This window comes from Harmonia axyridis, chromosome 2 (genome assembly GCF_914767665.1).
Source record: "Harmonia axyridis chromosome 2, icHarAxyr1.1, whole genome shotgun sequence".
In the NCBI taxonomy this organism is placed as follows: domain Eukaryota; kingdom Metazoa; phylum Arthropoda; class Insecta; order Coleoptera; family Coccinellidae; genus Harmonia; species Harmonia axyridis.
In genome coordinates, this window is record NC_059502.1 from 37124193 (window position 1) to 37140684 (window position 16492).

General features: G+C 34.0%; 2 protein-coding genes across 4 annotated transcripts in view; one reads left to right on the plus strand and one right to left on the minus strand.

Moving 5' to 3' along the window:
- Positions 1–16492, minus strand: part of LOC123672345 (glutamate receptor ionotropic, kainate 2) — a 730109-nt gene that overhangs the window by 312160 nt on the left and 401457 nt on the right. The gene's annotated exons all lie outside the window — the stretch shown is intronic.
- LOC123672346 (piggyBac transposable element-derived protein 3-like) lies at positions 6923–9414 on the plus strand. The gene is made up of 2 exons (XM_045606426.1): positions 6923–7162; positions 7364–9414. The coding sequence occupies exons 1-2, from the start codon at positions 7146–7148 to the stop codon at positions 9228–9230; spliced, it is 1884 nt and encodes a 627-aa protein (XP_045462382.1). The 5' UTR covers positions 6923–7145; the 3' UTR covers positions 9231–9414.

Genomic DNA, 16492 nt, shown 5'->3' on the forward strand with positions numbered 1-16492 from the left:
TTTGCCGAGGCACCAAATTGTAGGAGCGCAAAGTCAGTTATTAAAACATTACTTTTTGCACCATTAGAACAAACATTTTTGTTTTACTATAGATTTATAAATAGAGCGTCGTACTTTTATACCATGCAGGACGTTTTTTAAAAAAATCGACAAAACGTCGTTTGATAAATTTGGCAAGGTGATTTTAAGTTGAAAAATACGATTTCATATGAAATTGAAAAGATGCCTAAGAAGAAAAAGACAGGCTCCTTCAATGAAAATTCGCATGAACTAGGTAATGCAGGGCAGCGAAATTTTATTTTTCCGGGGCGCCAAAATGTCTAGCGACGGCCATGCCCTCTCGTGTTGAGCCGATCTAGCTTGAATAAGAACTTTCAACTTTTGACCCTTTTGTAGAGATAAGAGATGTCGAAGTTTCTTTACTAGGAATGTTTACATTCTTTCGAATGTTTTTTTTTTAACTTGTCCATTAAAATGGAATTATTCATATTTAAGGATTCCATTTTTTTGTTCTTCATTTCTTCCATTAACAGTTTCAGATATTTCATCTCGAGTTTGAGCTGAATAATCTCTTCATCATCACTTTCCACATTAGTGTTATTTTCTGGAAATTCGGCTTATTTTATTATTATGATACTATGATTTTATGAAAATCGACGATTCTTCTACATGAAAATATTCATTCTAGTCATTCTTTCGAAAATTTCGGATGATTAATTGATTTTACACACACAAATATAAGATTATACCTATCCAATGTCATACTGAAGAAAATGAATAGAAAACATCAAGAAAGTTTCGACCGAAATATTCGAAATCAGCAAAAACTCATCCAAAATATCAACAAAAACTCTTGTTTAGTGACATTAAACTAACTTCTCAGAAAAATGGTACATTGATAACAAATGGAAATACTTTTTTGTTTCGCTGAATGAATATTTAGATATGCTAAACAACCAGTATACTGTAGGTGCAACATACAGAATTTTTATCGATATGTGCATAGTCCATTTGAATCGAAATTGGGTCGCTCTTTCACAAAGCTGAATCATAAAACAAAAATAAAGACGCAGTCATCAGGAGCGAATTACTGGGAACATGCATGTTGATCGATATTCCAGTTCGAAGTTTAGCGGTGAGAAGCCGCAAAGCTTTTAGACGTTTCAGAACTTACAAAATTGACGAAGTTCGAGCTTGCAACTGAACTTCATCTATCTGAAGAACACCACAGGTTGAATGGCTCCCATATCGGTGCTTTAGGTAATCATCGTTTACATAACCTAGAAATTGACTTGTCTAGCACTCGAGAGTCTTAATCTCAATGATCACCTCATAAATAAATTTGCCCTTTTATGGTTCCTAGATAACAATATGAAATCAATTCGCTCAAAGAAAAGGAAATGATAACATCAAGTGCACCCTCATTTGAGCTCATAGTGATACCCATAACTTTTTCTTTTCCACGAAAACTTGTTTATTTGGCAAAAATATAAAAACAAACCGATTTATAAAATCAGGAATCCGTTAGGACAAAGGAATTCATCTTGATTCGGTTTGTTTGAATGTTTTCGCCTCAAATAAACAAGTTTGAGTGATGAAAATAAAAAAGGTATCGGATAACATTTGAAGAAAAAGTTGTATTTGGGATTTTTATTTTTTTCAACAATTTTAGAAGGTTTTGCTTTATTTTTTCATATTGGCACTGACTCGGTTTGTGTTTATTTTTCAATGAACCTCGAAGCACTTCAATGTGTCAATGACGAAAAATTTATTTATTCATTTGAAGTGAACATGAGATGAGGTAAAGTTTTGACTAAGATGCATAGAATACCTGGTGTGTTTACTGATTTGATTTTGTTTCAGATTTTTTGAGAGACCCACCTGTTGCTTTGGTGGTCTGCTTCACCAGAGTGCTGTAAGGTGGCGCTCTTTAAAATTTTTCGAATTCCCGCATCTGCCTGGTGCCGTTTAAAAAGGAAATACTGATTTTAGACACTGCAAACATTCACAATAAATTACAATTCAGTTCATATCGAATTTTTACTCAAATGAATGGAATATAATGACAGACCATAGAATATAAAATATTATTGTTCTATACTCAAAGTTCACGACAAGAGCGTAGAAATAAGGGGATACTGGGGGTAATTACACGGTGCTCCTAAATTGGGGATACAAATGGAAATGACAGATTTCCGGATTATTTTAAGAAAAAAAGTCCTATAACATGAGTCCCCAAACATTTTGTTTCGAGATACATGTGTTGAAGTTCAAGTTATTTTCTCGTATAACCTTCTCTTCACACGATATTTAATATGAATTGGCCATAGATATTCCAGTTTATAAAGTTTTCACTATGTGATATGCTAATTTTGAATGCAAATCTACAGGGTGATATATTTTCTGGAAGGATGCCTGCTTCCTTCCTCCAAATCTATATTTTGGTGAATGGCTGTTAGTTTAGAAAAATATAGAAAAAAAACTCTGGTCCAGTACTACACTTTTTGGTTTGTTATAGTTTTGTCGTATCTGCTATCGATTTCGAGAAAAATCTCTAGTAATCCTCAGGAAAATCCAAATTATTTTTAAGATCCAGCTAGTAAGCTCGAATGAATGCATTAATTATAAGTTTTGGTATTTATTTACCTAATCTGTAGCGAAGATTAATAAGTATTTGATAAACTGTAAGACACACTAGAAACAACCTGTATATGGAAAGCAAAGCCTTTGTGGGCTCATATTCATGAAACTTTTTTTTCTCAAAATTATCCAAGTAACTTCTCATTTTCCTTCGTAACTCTTATTTGAGAACAAGGTAAGAACAACCGAATTAGTAACAACAAAAATTATTTCGAGTAATTTGGTTCAAACTTCATTATCAAACTTCTTTTTCTAACATTACAGATATGAATAAAAGTTGTCGTCAAAAATTTGTTTTTCGATTATCCCACCCCAAGAAAAAAAATGATCTACGCCCTTGGTTCACAAGAGTCGAGAATTGAGAGAAATGTCAAATGTAAACGATGTATGCGCCATCTGAAAAGCCCGCGATCCCTCGAAATCAAGTAGGTATAAATCCGAAAAATCTCCCGTTTTGTCTGAAAGTTTTACAGGTATAAGTAGACACACCAGGTATTCTATGCATCTTAGTTTTGACGTTTCAATGTAAACAATGTATTATCGATGAGTAAGTAGTATTATGTATATTGGATGTGAAAGACCTTGATGATCGTGATGACATGGTGACAGTTTATATTCCGGTTACAAAATCCCAGAAAATACGAACATTTATTGTTGTGAGTGCAATATTTCATTTTTTTTGTTCATTTTGCTATTTCATAAGCACCACGGTTCTCGAGGGGCACTGTACGCATGCGAAGTGTGGTATCCGAACATATTGTTACACAGTTGATTGATGAGTATCGGTATATATGAATCTCATATACAGGGTGTCCCGTAAAGACCACGTCAAACCGAGGGAGAATGTAGATCGAAGTTTTGTCCTTACGGTTGGAACAATTTTACATCATTTTGGTTCATTTTTTCAGTAAAATATTGCTGAAGAATGATTTCAACGTTTACATTAGAAACATCCTCCGAACATTTTAAAGGGGGGCTATGAGAAATATTTTTATTGGAAATTTTTGTAGTGGATTATTTTGTTCATGAAGTTTAGCCCATCGTAGAGGAAAAGAAATGTACCGAGCTACTGCTGCACATTACACCAATAAATTGTCTATTTCATAGTGATTTCAAAGAGGTATCACACAAGTCATTTGTTATTCAAAGAAAAAAGATATGGCTGTTTTTATCCAAATGTGTACGTTTCTGACAAAATCAAGTTTGTCAATTCTGTTAAGAAATCTTCGATGTTGCATTACTTAGTAAACAATGGCAATCGTTTACTTGCGAAAATATTAGTCGCATAATTATTCACATCAACGAAACTCAATTTTGCCGGCAAATTTTGGAAAACATCTTGCAGATCCAGATTTTTTTTATAAGATCATTTGAAGCGACGAGTGAAGACCTAAATCCTCTGGACTTTCAATATTGGGGCTGCCTGAAAGACAAAGTATACGCAACACCCATACGTGATGAAGCCGTCAGGTGAACGAGGAGGCCACAAAATTTTACCTTCTCTTCCAATCCACCGGTGGGGATAAGTTCTATTCAAATGTGCGGTAACTTCGAGTCCGTAATGTGCTGGGCATCCATCATGTTGAAACCACAGACTACGTCGCAGCGGCAGTGGCACATCTTCCAATAAAATGGGCAGCTGGTTGGTTAAAAATTCCAAATAATTGTTTGTGTTCAGTGATGGCGGCAGTTCGGTCGGGCCCAAAATTGCACCATTAAATATTATTCCAGTCCATAAAGTGATCTTGAATCGATAATGTGATCTATCTTCTCTCACCTCTTGTGGATTTATGATATTCCAGCTATGCAAATTGTGGAGATCCATGTACCCATCCTTGGTACAGGAAGTCTCCTCGCTCCAAATGATCTCAATAAAAAAATCTGGATCTGTATGATGTTTTTCCAAAATTTGCCGGCAAAATTGAATTTCGTTGAGGTGAATAATTATGCGAGTAATATTTTCGCACGTAAACAATTGCCATTGTTCACTAAGTAATGCAACATCGAAGATTTCTCAACAGAATTGACAAACTTGATTTTGTCAAAAACGTACCCATTTGGATAAAAACAGCCATATCTTTTTTCTATGAATAACAAATGACTTGTGTGATACCTCTTTGAAATCGCTAAAAAAATAGACAATTTATTAGTGTAATGTGCAGCAGTAGCTCGGTACATTTTTTTCCGCTACGATGGGCTAAAGTTCATGAACAAAATAATCCACTACCAAAATTTCCAATAAAAATATTTCTCATAGCCCCCCTTTAAAATTTTCGGAAGATGTTTTTAATGTAAACGTTAAAATCATTCTTCAGCAATATTTTACTGAAAAAATTAACCAGAAAGATGTAAATTTGTACCAACCGTAAGGGTAAAAATATTGAAAGGGGCAAAAATTCATTATTTTGAAAAAAAAAATATATCTCGTAAACGGTAAGACTTTTATAATGGGAATTTTGTCATAGCTGGTGGGTTATCCTTTGATCTACATTCTCCCTCGGTTTGACGTGGTCTTTACGAGACACCCTGTATATGTTTCTTTCTTTTTCGCTATTTTCAAGCTACAAACTTTTCTTTTCATTCAACAAGACTATTGGTGTTGGTGTAACAGTTCCAGACAAGAGGGGTTCCCCGAGCAGAGAAGAATTAGTATCGAGGGTTAGTGCAACTAATGGGTTGTGGTGTATTTCATAGTGTTAGCTAAGAGAGTCCATTTTCATACAGTCCACAATATATTTTCATTCGAATGAAACAATTAGCGAAGTGTTGTCCGTCTTGGCTTTTTATCAAAAATATAAAAATTAACCACAGCCAAGAACACCCCATCCTATAAGGAATAAATCTGTGAACGTAATTGAAAAAAACACAATGGCCAAAATTCCTTTCAAAATTGCAACATTCCTAAATTTAAAGAACCCTCAAAAATTACATTGGTCATTATTTCGGCTACGCTCCTCGTCAATGCTGGTGGCGATCTGTTGACACATGACAGCATGAAGGTTAAGAGAAATTGCTGTGAGATATGTTGCTGAATAATTAACTAAAAAAGGAAAGTAGCTAGCAAAATAATTACTGGTCACCAATTCAATTCATTGTCAAGTTTTTCTAAGGACCAAGTCTATACGGATGACTTTACAACGGAAGTTATTCCTTCATTAGAGAACAATTTTGCTAGAAAACACAATATGTCAATCAGCAATCATCAAAAAATGATAAATGTTTCTGAAAAAAGTAAATTTTCTTGAAATATCGTTTTTCATAAATTGTAGAATTGTAGAATTAATATCAGTCGCTAAGTTTATTATTATCTCTTTTATTGATGTTCATTTTATTAATAGAAGTATTAGCTAATTGGTGATCTTTTTTCTTCATAAAATCTACTTGACGAATTCATGAGAGAATACACTCTTGTTCTACTAGCTCACAAGTTTGAGGTAATAATATTATTATAGTATATTCCATAATAAATAAAAATAAATAAAAAGTGTTCATTAATTCAGACGGAGGAAAAGTCTTCGCCTCCCGGGAAGGAAAAGATTAATTTTTCTTCCTGATTGTCGAAATTATTTGAACAATCCCTCAAGAATAGAATGACAAAATTTTTCGATAAACATGGTATAATTACTGACAGACAGTTTGGCTTCGTGAAAAACCTTAATACGGAGGATGCTTTACTTGACTTTTTAGAGAAACCGATAAGAGCTATGGATAACTCAAAAAAATGCCTCGCGGTGTTCCTCGATCTAGCCAAGGCCTTTGATACTATTCCACATAATAAACTACTTCAAAGAGTGGAGGGCTGCGGAATTCGAGGGATTGCCTTAGATCTCATCGGGGATTATCTGTCGGAGAGATCACAACGTGTTGCAATTAGACACGTGAAAAGTTCATATATGGTTGTAAAGGTTGGGGTAACACAGGGAACGGTCTTAGGACCACTGTTATTCCTTATTTATATGAACAATATAACTAAAATAAAGAATTTAGGAGCCCATTTAGTCTGTTATGCTGATGACACAGCTCTAACTTTCTGTGCTGAAACCTGGGATGAGGTAAAAACCATGGCTGAATCTGGATTGAGAAAAATATATTTATGGTTGAACTACAATTTACTAACATTGAACTTAAATAAAACTAAATATATTACTTTCTCCCCATCAATTGTCGACCAGCCCTTGATTGAATTGAAACTACACTCGCCTCCCTGTAATACCCAATTATGTTCTTGCCCAAAGGTGGAAAAAACATCTTCCATAAGGTATCTTGGGGTTATGGTGGATCAACATTTAACCCTTCAAAGGCTACCGTGACCATATGGTCACACCTACAGCGCTGCACAAAATCAGCTGACATATGTACGTATATCTTAGTATACGTGAGGAAGCGATGATATTTATTCAGTTGACTTAGGAACTTTGTAGTGTGAACGTGTCGCATTGTTATTCCACTGATTTCTCATTCGTAATAGAGGTGAACTGCCGTGTTTGTTAGGTATTCGCAATAAAATGGATCCCAAATTTGTGTAAGTATCAAATTTCTATTTCAAACTGAATATCTTTTAATTATATTTGTTTCAATAGTTGGTGAAATGTGTGAGGAATTTCAAGAATATATTAGATTTGAATATCTCTTCTCTGTTCAAAATCAACTTTGATGCAAACTTGACTGTGACCGCATGGTGACACTAGCCGAATCTGGCAGAAATTGATATTTTTTGTTTCAGGCGAGGTTTCTCTCTCAAAGAAGCCTTAGATATAGTATATAACGACGAAGAAGATAGCAATGGTGTGTGTGACATTTACATATCACCGCCGGAACCAAATGTACTGACAGATGAAGATTCGGGTGATGAAGAAGGCGGGGAAATGGATAATTTATCACGTGGCCAATTATCAACTGCAGCAGAAATCCGACTTTCTGACAATTCGCGCATAACTGGCTTCGAAGATGTTTCAAATGAAGAAGGCAGTGAAGGAGACAATAGTTTATTAGAAAGTGAAGTTAGTCAGATTGAAAAATGTGGTCCAAGCACTAGTTCAAACAAGAGCACCAAAAAGACGAATTCAACGAAGAAGCCGCAGAAGAAAGTGAAAGAAACACTCAAAAGAACTTGGATCGAGGGCGATCTTCTAAAAACGACAGCAGTATTTCCACAGCCAGACTATACCAATTTTATAGGAAAATCCCCAACAGATTTATTTGAATTGTTTTTCGACGACGACATTGTTCGTATGTTAGTAGAAGAATCAAATAAATATGCGCTCTTCCTAAACCATCCAGATCCGAAAATAGAATCTGATGAAATGAAGTGTTTCATCGGTATACTTATTTTGACCGGGTATAACTCTCTTCCCGGAAAATGTTTTTACTGGGATTCAGAATCGGACATGGGAAATCAATTAGTAAAGGAAGCAATGCGTAGGGACAGATTTCGACAGATAATGCGTTTTTTACATTGTGCCGATAATACCAAACCCAATTACAAAGACAAAATGTGGAAACTTAGGCCGCTCATTGAAAAACTTCAAAAAAATTATTTGAAATATTTTAAGCCGACAGAAAATATGAGTTACGACGAATGTATGGTGAAATACTATGGCAGACACAGCTGCAAACAGTTTATTCGCGGAAAACCGATAAGATTTGGCTATAAAGTATGGAGTTTGAATGCCGAAAACGGCTACCTAATCAACTTCGATATATATCAGGGAAGTAATCCGAAGTCGGTTACTGAATATGACAATAAATTTGGAAAAGCTACTTCTCCATTACTAATAATGCTAGACTCCTTGCCAGATAGAAATCTTCGTTATCAAATTTATACAGACAATTTGTTTACGAGTTTCAATCTTTTGACGGAGCTAAAGCAAAGAGGCTATGGAGTTACAGGAACCGTTAGAGAAAATAGGGTTCCAAAGGACTGCCCAATAACTTCTAAATTAGACATGAAGAAAAAAAAAAGAGGTTCTATCGAGTCTAAAATTTCAAAAGATGAAGGTGTGATACTAGTGCGTTGGACTGACAATGCCCCTGTTACCATGGCTTCAACTTCTTATGGAATTGAACCCACTTCTTTGGTGAAAAGATATTCACAGTCCGAGAAGAAAATTATTCAAATTCCCCAGCCACGTCTTATAAATGCCTATAATAAATATATGGGTGGGACAGATCGGATGGACGAAGATATTGCGCGCCATAGAATAGGTATCAGAAGTAAGAAATGGTATTGGCCGTTACTTACTTGGCTTATAGATACCGCATTACACAATGCATGGATACAGTATAAAAGTGCAGGTAATTCAATTACTAATCTGAATTTCAGAAGAGAAATTGTAAAGGTATACCTAAATAGGTTTAAAACTGCCCCAAAAAGATATGGAAGACCAACAACGAGTAGAAATAGTGTCTCCATGAATAGGATTTCGGATGATATCAGGTATGACCATAAGGACCACTTAGTTGTTCCAGTTCCAAATAACAAGAGGAGAAGATGTGCCGGAGAAGGATGCTCCTCTGTTGGTCGAACACAGTGCAATAAATGTGATTTGGGACTATGTGTGGAATGTTTTTATATATTTCACATTAAATAATTTGTTCGACATTTCTGTATTCATATTGGGCTAGTGTGACCATATGGTTACGCCATTTTTTTGAGAAAAATAAAGGAAAAAAATGCATAATTCTTATTCTACCCAACACTGATAAATGGAATTCACTCAATAGAATCGCTAAATTTGCTCTCTTGAAAAAATAATAATTCCGCCTTTGAAGGGTTAAGATGGACAGAACACATCAGTCAGGTAACAAAGAGAATTAGATCATTAAGCCATACATTTTATATACTGAGAGACATTCTATCGAAAAAAAATATACTTATATTATATAACAGCCTAGCGGAGTCAATAATCAGGTACTGTATTGTTGCTTGGGGGGGCGCATTTTACACTTCGCTGCAGACGTTACAGACGGCACAGAACACACTTATCAAAGTAATGTTAAAAAAAGAAAGATTGTACTCGACAAGTTTACTTTACGATGAGTCTAAATTATTGAATATAAGAGCTAATTTCATAAATCAGTGTGTTATAAGGGTGTTTAAGAAAAATACGAGTTTCAAGCAAAAGAGTACAGGAGTGACTAGATCAACACATAATTTGGTTTTTCATGTTCAATTTTTCAAGAAGTCGGTCACCCAAAGATCATTTCTATATTTCTGTCCAAAATTGTTTAATGTCATTCCTACTGAACTGAAACAGAATAAAAGATTGAATGTCTTTAAATCAGAGCTCAGGAGTTTTATATTTGAGAATCCTGAGAGGTTTGCATTCGTACAGAGTAGATTTCTGGACTACCTGCATGTCCGGATGAGTCCTTACCTGCCGTCACTGCTTTCTCCACTTGTTTTGTTTTTTTTTTTTATAGTTTTCTTCTTATTGCCAATTGTTAGTTTGTATGTACATTTCGAGGAACGTGAGGGAGTGCAATGGTAGAAACAGACATTTTGTCTAGGTACTGTTGCACATCTCTCGATGTTTTGGAATGTAATAAATAAAAACTGTGAAATTACTGTACTTTAAATGTGAGAATAAATTTTGAATTTGAATTGAATTGGCGGGTTGAATATGATGATTTCGATCAAGGTAGTCGAAAAGAACATTTATATCTATCGCCCAGTATAGTTTCGATCATTCCTCGTGAGACACCCTATATTATATAAACCATTAGTATCAATCAGTAGGTATATGTCAAATTCTGAGTTCTCAATAGAGAATTGATACAGCTTGCTACTCAGGTAGCCATTCAAAAAAAATGTTTTGGTTTTTGAGTAATAAACTTTCTCTATTTCAGTATCGTAATGAGTTCATTACAGTTCTAAAAACAGTGCTATACCTGATGAACTTATTACAGCATTGTTTTCAGTTATATTTTCTGTTTTGTGGTTGTCTACACAGACTTCCAATCCTATCAAAATTCAACACACGTCAATTATAGTCAATATAATATAATTTGGATTTAGTGAAATGATTTGCGACATTATTCGCAATTTCTCTTAATTCTGTTGGTGTAAAATCGATTTCGTCAGACATAATTCACAAATTTAATGGGTAATTATAAATTATTTCAAAATTCTAAACGTAAAATTCAAATCGAAATTCCGTAATCTGTCAATTTTCGTAACAGTCACACCAACTGCCACGATACAATACAAATGTCAATAGAATGTATTATCTGAATTTTTCATTGAATTTCGCTCCTTCGTCGCTCATTTTCGAATTTCACATTTGTATTTAATTCAAGCCCATTCTGCAACTTGTTTTAGAATATACTATTATTTGAACTAACCTGACTCAACAAAATTCAACTATAATATTGTTTCCATTTTTCCTATCAGTTTAACTATTGAAAAAAAACCGGTAGAGAATGGCTGTAATATTCCGATAAATCAGGGCGCATGATTTCTGCATTAGCAAAGCTCTAAATTCACCTTCTTCCACATACATAGTTTATATCTCAACTCGAGCTAATCTTATATTCCATCACAAGTATAAGCTTCACGTCATAATTCCCAATTTAATACGACCCTTTGTATCCAGGGATTCGTGTTTGTGCACTATCTCTAACCTACTTGAATTTGCAGCTTGGTTTGCCCTTCGCGAGTTAAAATGGTTATTTTGCACAGAAATTCCTCCAACTATCATAAACATTAGTTTGTCTTGACAAGTAATATAAGCACTGAAATTTATCTCTTGATAGTGCCTTAGAAGGTACCTACTTTTCTTTATAAGTATGGACATCTATGTTTTTGAATGTTGTTTCAAATGGAAAAGAAATTGAATTTTCAAGAAGATAACTGATTGCTACTCTATCAAGTATTTATTTTAGATTCAATACGATCTTAGACATCTAGTTTTGTACAGATCTACAAAACTAGAAAGCCAAAATTTTATTATGTTGGCATAGCACTTTACGAAAAGAATTATTTTCAAATGTCATATAACCAACGTAGAATAATTATTCATGAAAATACTAGCAGAATGATTCGATAAATAAAGTTGGGAAATATCGGTCTCAGGAACGAAAAATGAATAAGTTTCACTCCATTATTTCACAACGTTTCGGCCTTTATTAGGCCTCCTTCAGGCTAAAAACAATAAGTTATAATCAGTGACACATGAAAATGAAGAAACTGAATTTTATGTGCCTTGAAATGATTACAAGAATTATTCAAAAACATCAAACACAAAGTGAAAATGTAAAACGAAAGAATGAAGAGAACTAATTTATCCAACATCAAAGCGGATCAAGCAAGACATCGGAATGGAAAGCAAAACAATCAAAACGAAAGAAAAGAGAGATACTCACTGTCAGAATAATAAAAACTTAAATATCTTCATCTACAGAAAATAGTCATTCAAAGGAAACGACACTGTACCACCCTGTACCAATTGGAATCAGCATGTGATACTTTTTTGGAAACAGCTCAGCTAGAGTAATCGGAAAATTGAGACAAAATGAGGGTGTTCCATTTGAAAAAAATGACGGTGACATCATTACTCGAAAGTAGTTCACCTTGTATATTAGATTATTATTTTAAAATACGGTAAAAAAAATCGAAGTGTTTCAGGATTATTTCTCAAAATGGTCTGTTAAGCTAAAAATGAATTTGTTCCATACTTTACGGACACAGTGTATGTAGATCTAATTTGATTAGTCGACTGTACTTAAATATTTTGTAATGTATATTCATTTGTCTATTTTTAAGATTTTTTCTATGCTTATGTTTTTTCATAATATATTTACCCCCCTATGTAGGATTCGATAAGTTTAATATTGTATGGTCCATGTGAACATTACAAATAAATAAATATATAAAGATCTAAATTATTTTCACTACAAACGTTTTTTTTTGTTCTCAATAGGCTACTTGATTTATTTTCGAAGGATTTTCAATGAAACTGAAGTTTAACAATAGCCCTAATCTATGCAATTTATAGGATAATGCTGAATAATATATTTTTTACATAGCCCTGAGATTTTATGTGAATGTTGGACTATTCTGAGGAACAATGAAAATAAGATCGCTATATTCGTGAAAATTCCAATTTCCCTGGAGAATCTAGAAATTCTGATAATTCACTTGTAGATATTGAATATTGTGGTATCTTATGAGCATGATGAAGATTCATCAGTTTAATACAGTTCTATCCAGAGGTTGTAATACCTATCTCATATAATTTATGGGATAACCCAGGAATTTTCCGATTTTTCACTCCGTATCAAATTTCGTTGAATCGAGATTAACGTTTACGAAGGCATAGTTCGCCATAAAGAATTTTATCGATTTCAAACAGTTTTATGCCCAGATATGCGACAGAATTGAGCAAAGAGTGCAGAGGATAGATTTAGTCATCTGCTTTCTACAGAAGTTGGCTTGAATAAATATCCGAAAATTATGGGATCTTTTGTAACTGGGTTGAGAACTCGGGCATGGACTTTAGCCAACTCCACTGCGTAGGGGTTGCAACCATAAATAAATGGAAATTATTACAATGCCCGATGTATTGAAGCAGGTTGATCGGGAATCGCATGCTCTGTTTGAAATTGAGAAATATTTTCAATATAATTAATACTTATATAGAACGAAGCTGGAAAAATTGCACAATATATTCATACGTGCCTTGCACGAAAAGTGTACGAATAAACAATGAAAAAGTACGTTGAAGCTATGAATTCTCCAAAATAAAACCGATAAACGCGATGAACTATTAAGTATGAAAATTCATCGGCCCAATGAATGAGTTTCGTTGTCCCAATTGAATTTGTTCATTAACGTTGTACGTTAATTCAATTTACGTATCCCTTGAATCAATGTTAGATTATTATTGAACTGATCGCATGCGTTGGCCTAATGAATGAGTTTCGCTAACCCAATGAAATTTGTTTATTGGATTAACGAACGTCATACGTTAATTCATCGTAGGTATTCGTTGAATCAATGTGTGATATCCATTATTGGAATGAACACATTTCTTGGTCCAATGCATAAGTTTCGTTGTCCAAATGAAATTTGTTCATTGAATAAACGAACGTTATACGTTTATTCAACTCACTTATTCGTTGAATCAATGCACTGGGTTAGTGCAATATCATACAAGTCCATTGTGCAAAAGTCAAAGATTCATACTCCTTTCATTTTTTTTTATTAAAAGATAATTTAACTTGAGAAAAAATAATTGAACTCCAAATTCATTACTGTATTGAATAATTTTCATGTAAGGAAAATGTTTAGGAAAGGAAAAATGTATTAAGTGTAACTATTTTCCATCGATTCGCATTCAAAATGATAAGATTTAAATTCCATTTCTGGAATATATTTGTGTTTTTTTCAAATTTTCCAATTTTTTTCCAATTATTCTTAATCTGTATTTGGTCAAAAAAATCCACACTCGATTTCTGCAGCTGGTATTGAGTAAATAGAACCGATCTTCAACATAGGGATTGGGGGCAATAAAGTCATAAAACTCTGAATAAAAGCCATTTGCTAGTTTATCAAAAGAATCAAGAAGGATTTCTTATAATGGCACATCCCAGACCCTAATGTTATCAAGATGTTGAAATGTGGAAAAGAAAGCTATTGCAAATGTTCGAAAGATGCCTATTTCAGTTTCATTGATATCGCTCTTATGCTTGCTACTGAAAACAAAGTTCCAGAATTTTTCAGAATTGTACCTTGGTGTTTTACGCCTGACGAAGTATGTTATCAACTATTAAGTATCTGAAAAAGTATCCTAAGAAGTATCTTAAGATGAGTATCTTATCTAGATATTTTTCAAAAAATAACTTTGACAGCTGTGTTTTTAATAATGTGCTAATATTTTAGGAAATATAATTGATTTATAATATTTGGAATAATATTCCAATTTTCAATCAGTCAGTAATGTGATTCAAATGAAGTCAATAAGTATTAATTAATTTCATTTTATTAACTTAAAATTTATTGATACTCCTTGACAAGTGACTTAACAACGGAGCGACAATTAAAGAAGTACGACTGTCAAAACCAACACAATACCAATACACAAATCAATACTGAGGAACGAAATAGCTCTGATTTGAAACCAATAGAAGATGAGAAACGGCGGAATATACCAACCGAATCTGTCGAAAACCCAGAAGAAAACCAAGGATATCTATGACAACGATTAACTGCTACAAAGAAGGACTTTCCATGGAATTCGAGGGTACTCACACTCATAAACGACCTATTATTCCTAGACCATAGCCATCGAAAAACCTCTCATATATTCTGCACAGAATGACCAAGGAGATAATTCCAAAATTTTTTCCGAATGACCAGAACATCGAATTATTGCATCTTAGTACTTTATGTGCAGCCTCCACAATATCAGCGATACTCGGCGTGAAGCCAAAAACTTGAAGTGAGCAACCAGCCCAGAAGAAACACTATAACCAAATCTAAGGCTAGAAACCAAAGTACATAGCCCTCAATAAGATATAGTAAGGTTAACACAATTCGCAAAATGTTCGAGAAAACTTATGTAAATATGGATCGTCATAGGCAACATGAAAACTATGGAAGCTCTCAAGAAATTTTAGATACACTCAAATAAAAACCTTTTCATATATCAATAACATGGATGAAAATCTTGAACCAAATATACATCTAACATTTCTTATATCATCTTTACTGAATAGATTAGACATTCAATGATTAAAATACATCTACTCAAACAACGTATGAAATTGTGAAATTCAACATCATAAAATAAAAAGTTTCAATATTATATAAACAATATAATAAACAAGGATAATGGGAAGTAGGACAGCCAGTGAAAAACAACTTTTGAACTGAGCAACAATCCTATCTCCATACCTGCGGTCTCTCTCCCTTAATCTAACCCTCGTAAGGGTGTAGTGACATCATGTCGCGACTCTTTGAACGAGCTGCTTCCAGGACTCCCTATCTTGGGCATACCTGCGGTACAAATTCTGAAAATAGCTCCCTGAATATTCAATCATATCAACAATTTCACCTCCTTCGCAATGTATATAATAAAAAAGGATAATGGGAAGTAGGACAGCCAGTGAAAAACAGCTTTTGAACTGAGCAACATTCCTATCTCCATACCTGCGGTACAAATTCTGCAAATAGCTCCCTGACTATTCAATCATATCAACAATTTCACCTCCTTCGCAATGTATATAATGAACAAGGATAATGGGAAGTCGAACAGCCAGTGAAACACAACTTTTTAAATGAGCAACAATCCTATCTCCATACCTGCGGTACAAATTCTGAAAATAGCTCCCTGAATATTCAATCATATCAACAATTTCACCTCCTTGGCAATGTATATAATGAACAAGGATAATGGGAAGTCGCACAGCCAGTGAAAAACAGCTTTTGAACTGAGCAACATTCCTATCTCCATACCTGCGGTACAAATTCTGAAAAAAGCTCCCTGACTATTCAATCATATCAACAATTTCAACTCTTCGCAATGTATATAATGAACAAGGATAATGGGAAGTAGGACAGCCAGTGAAACACAACTTTTTAAATGAGCAACAATCCTATCTCCATACCTGCGGTACAAATTCTGAAAATAGCTCCCTGAATCATATCAACAATTTCACCTCTTTCGCAATGCATATAATGAACAAGGATAATGGGAAGTAGGACAGCCAGTGAAAAACAGCTTTTGAACTGAGCAACATTCCTATCTCCATACCTGCGGTACAAATTCTGAAAAAAGCTCCCTGAATATTCAATCATATCAACAATTTCAACTCTTCGCAATGTATATAATAAACAAGGATAATGGGAAGT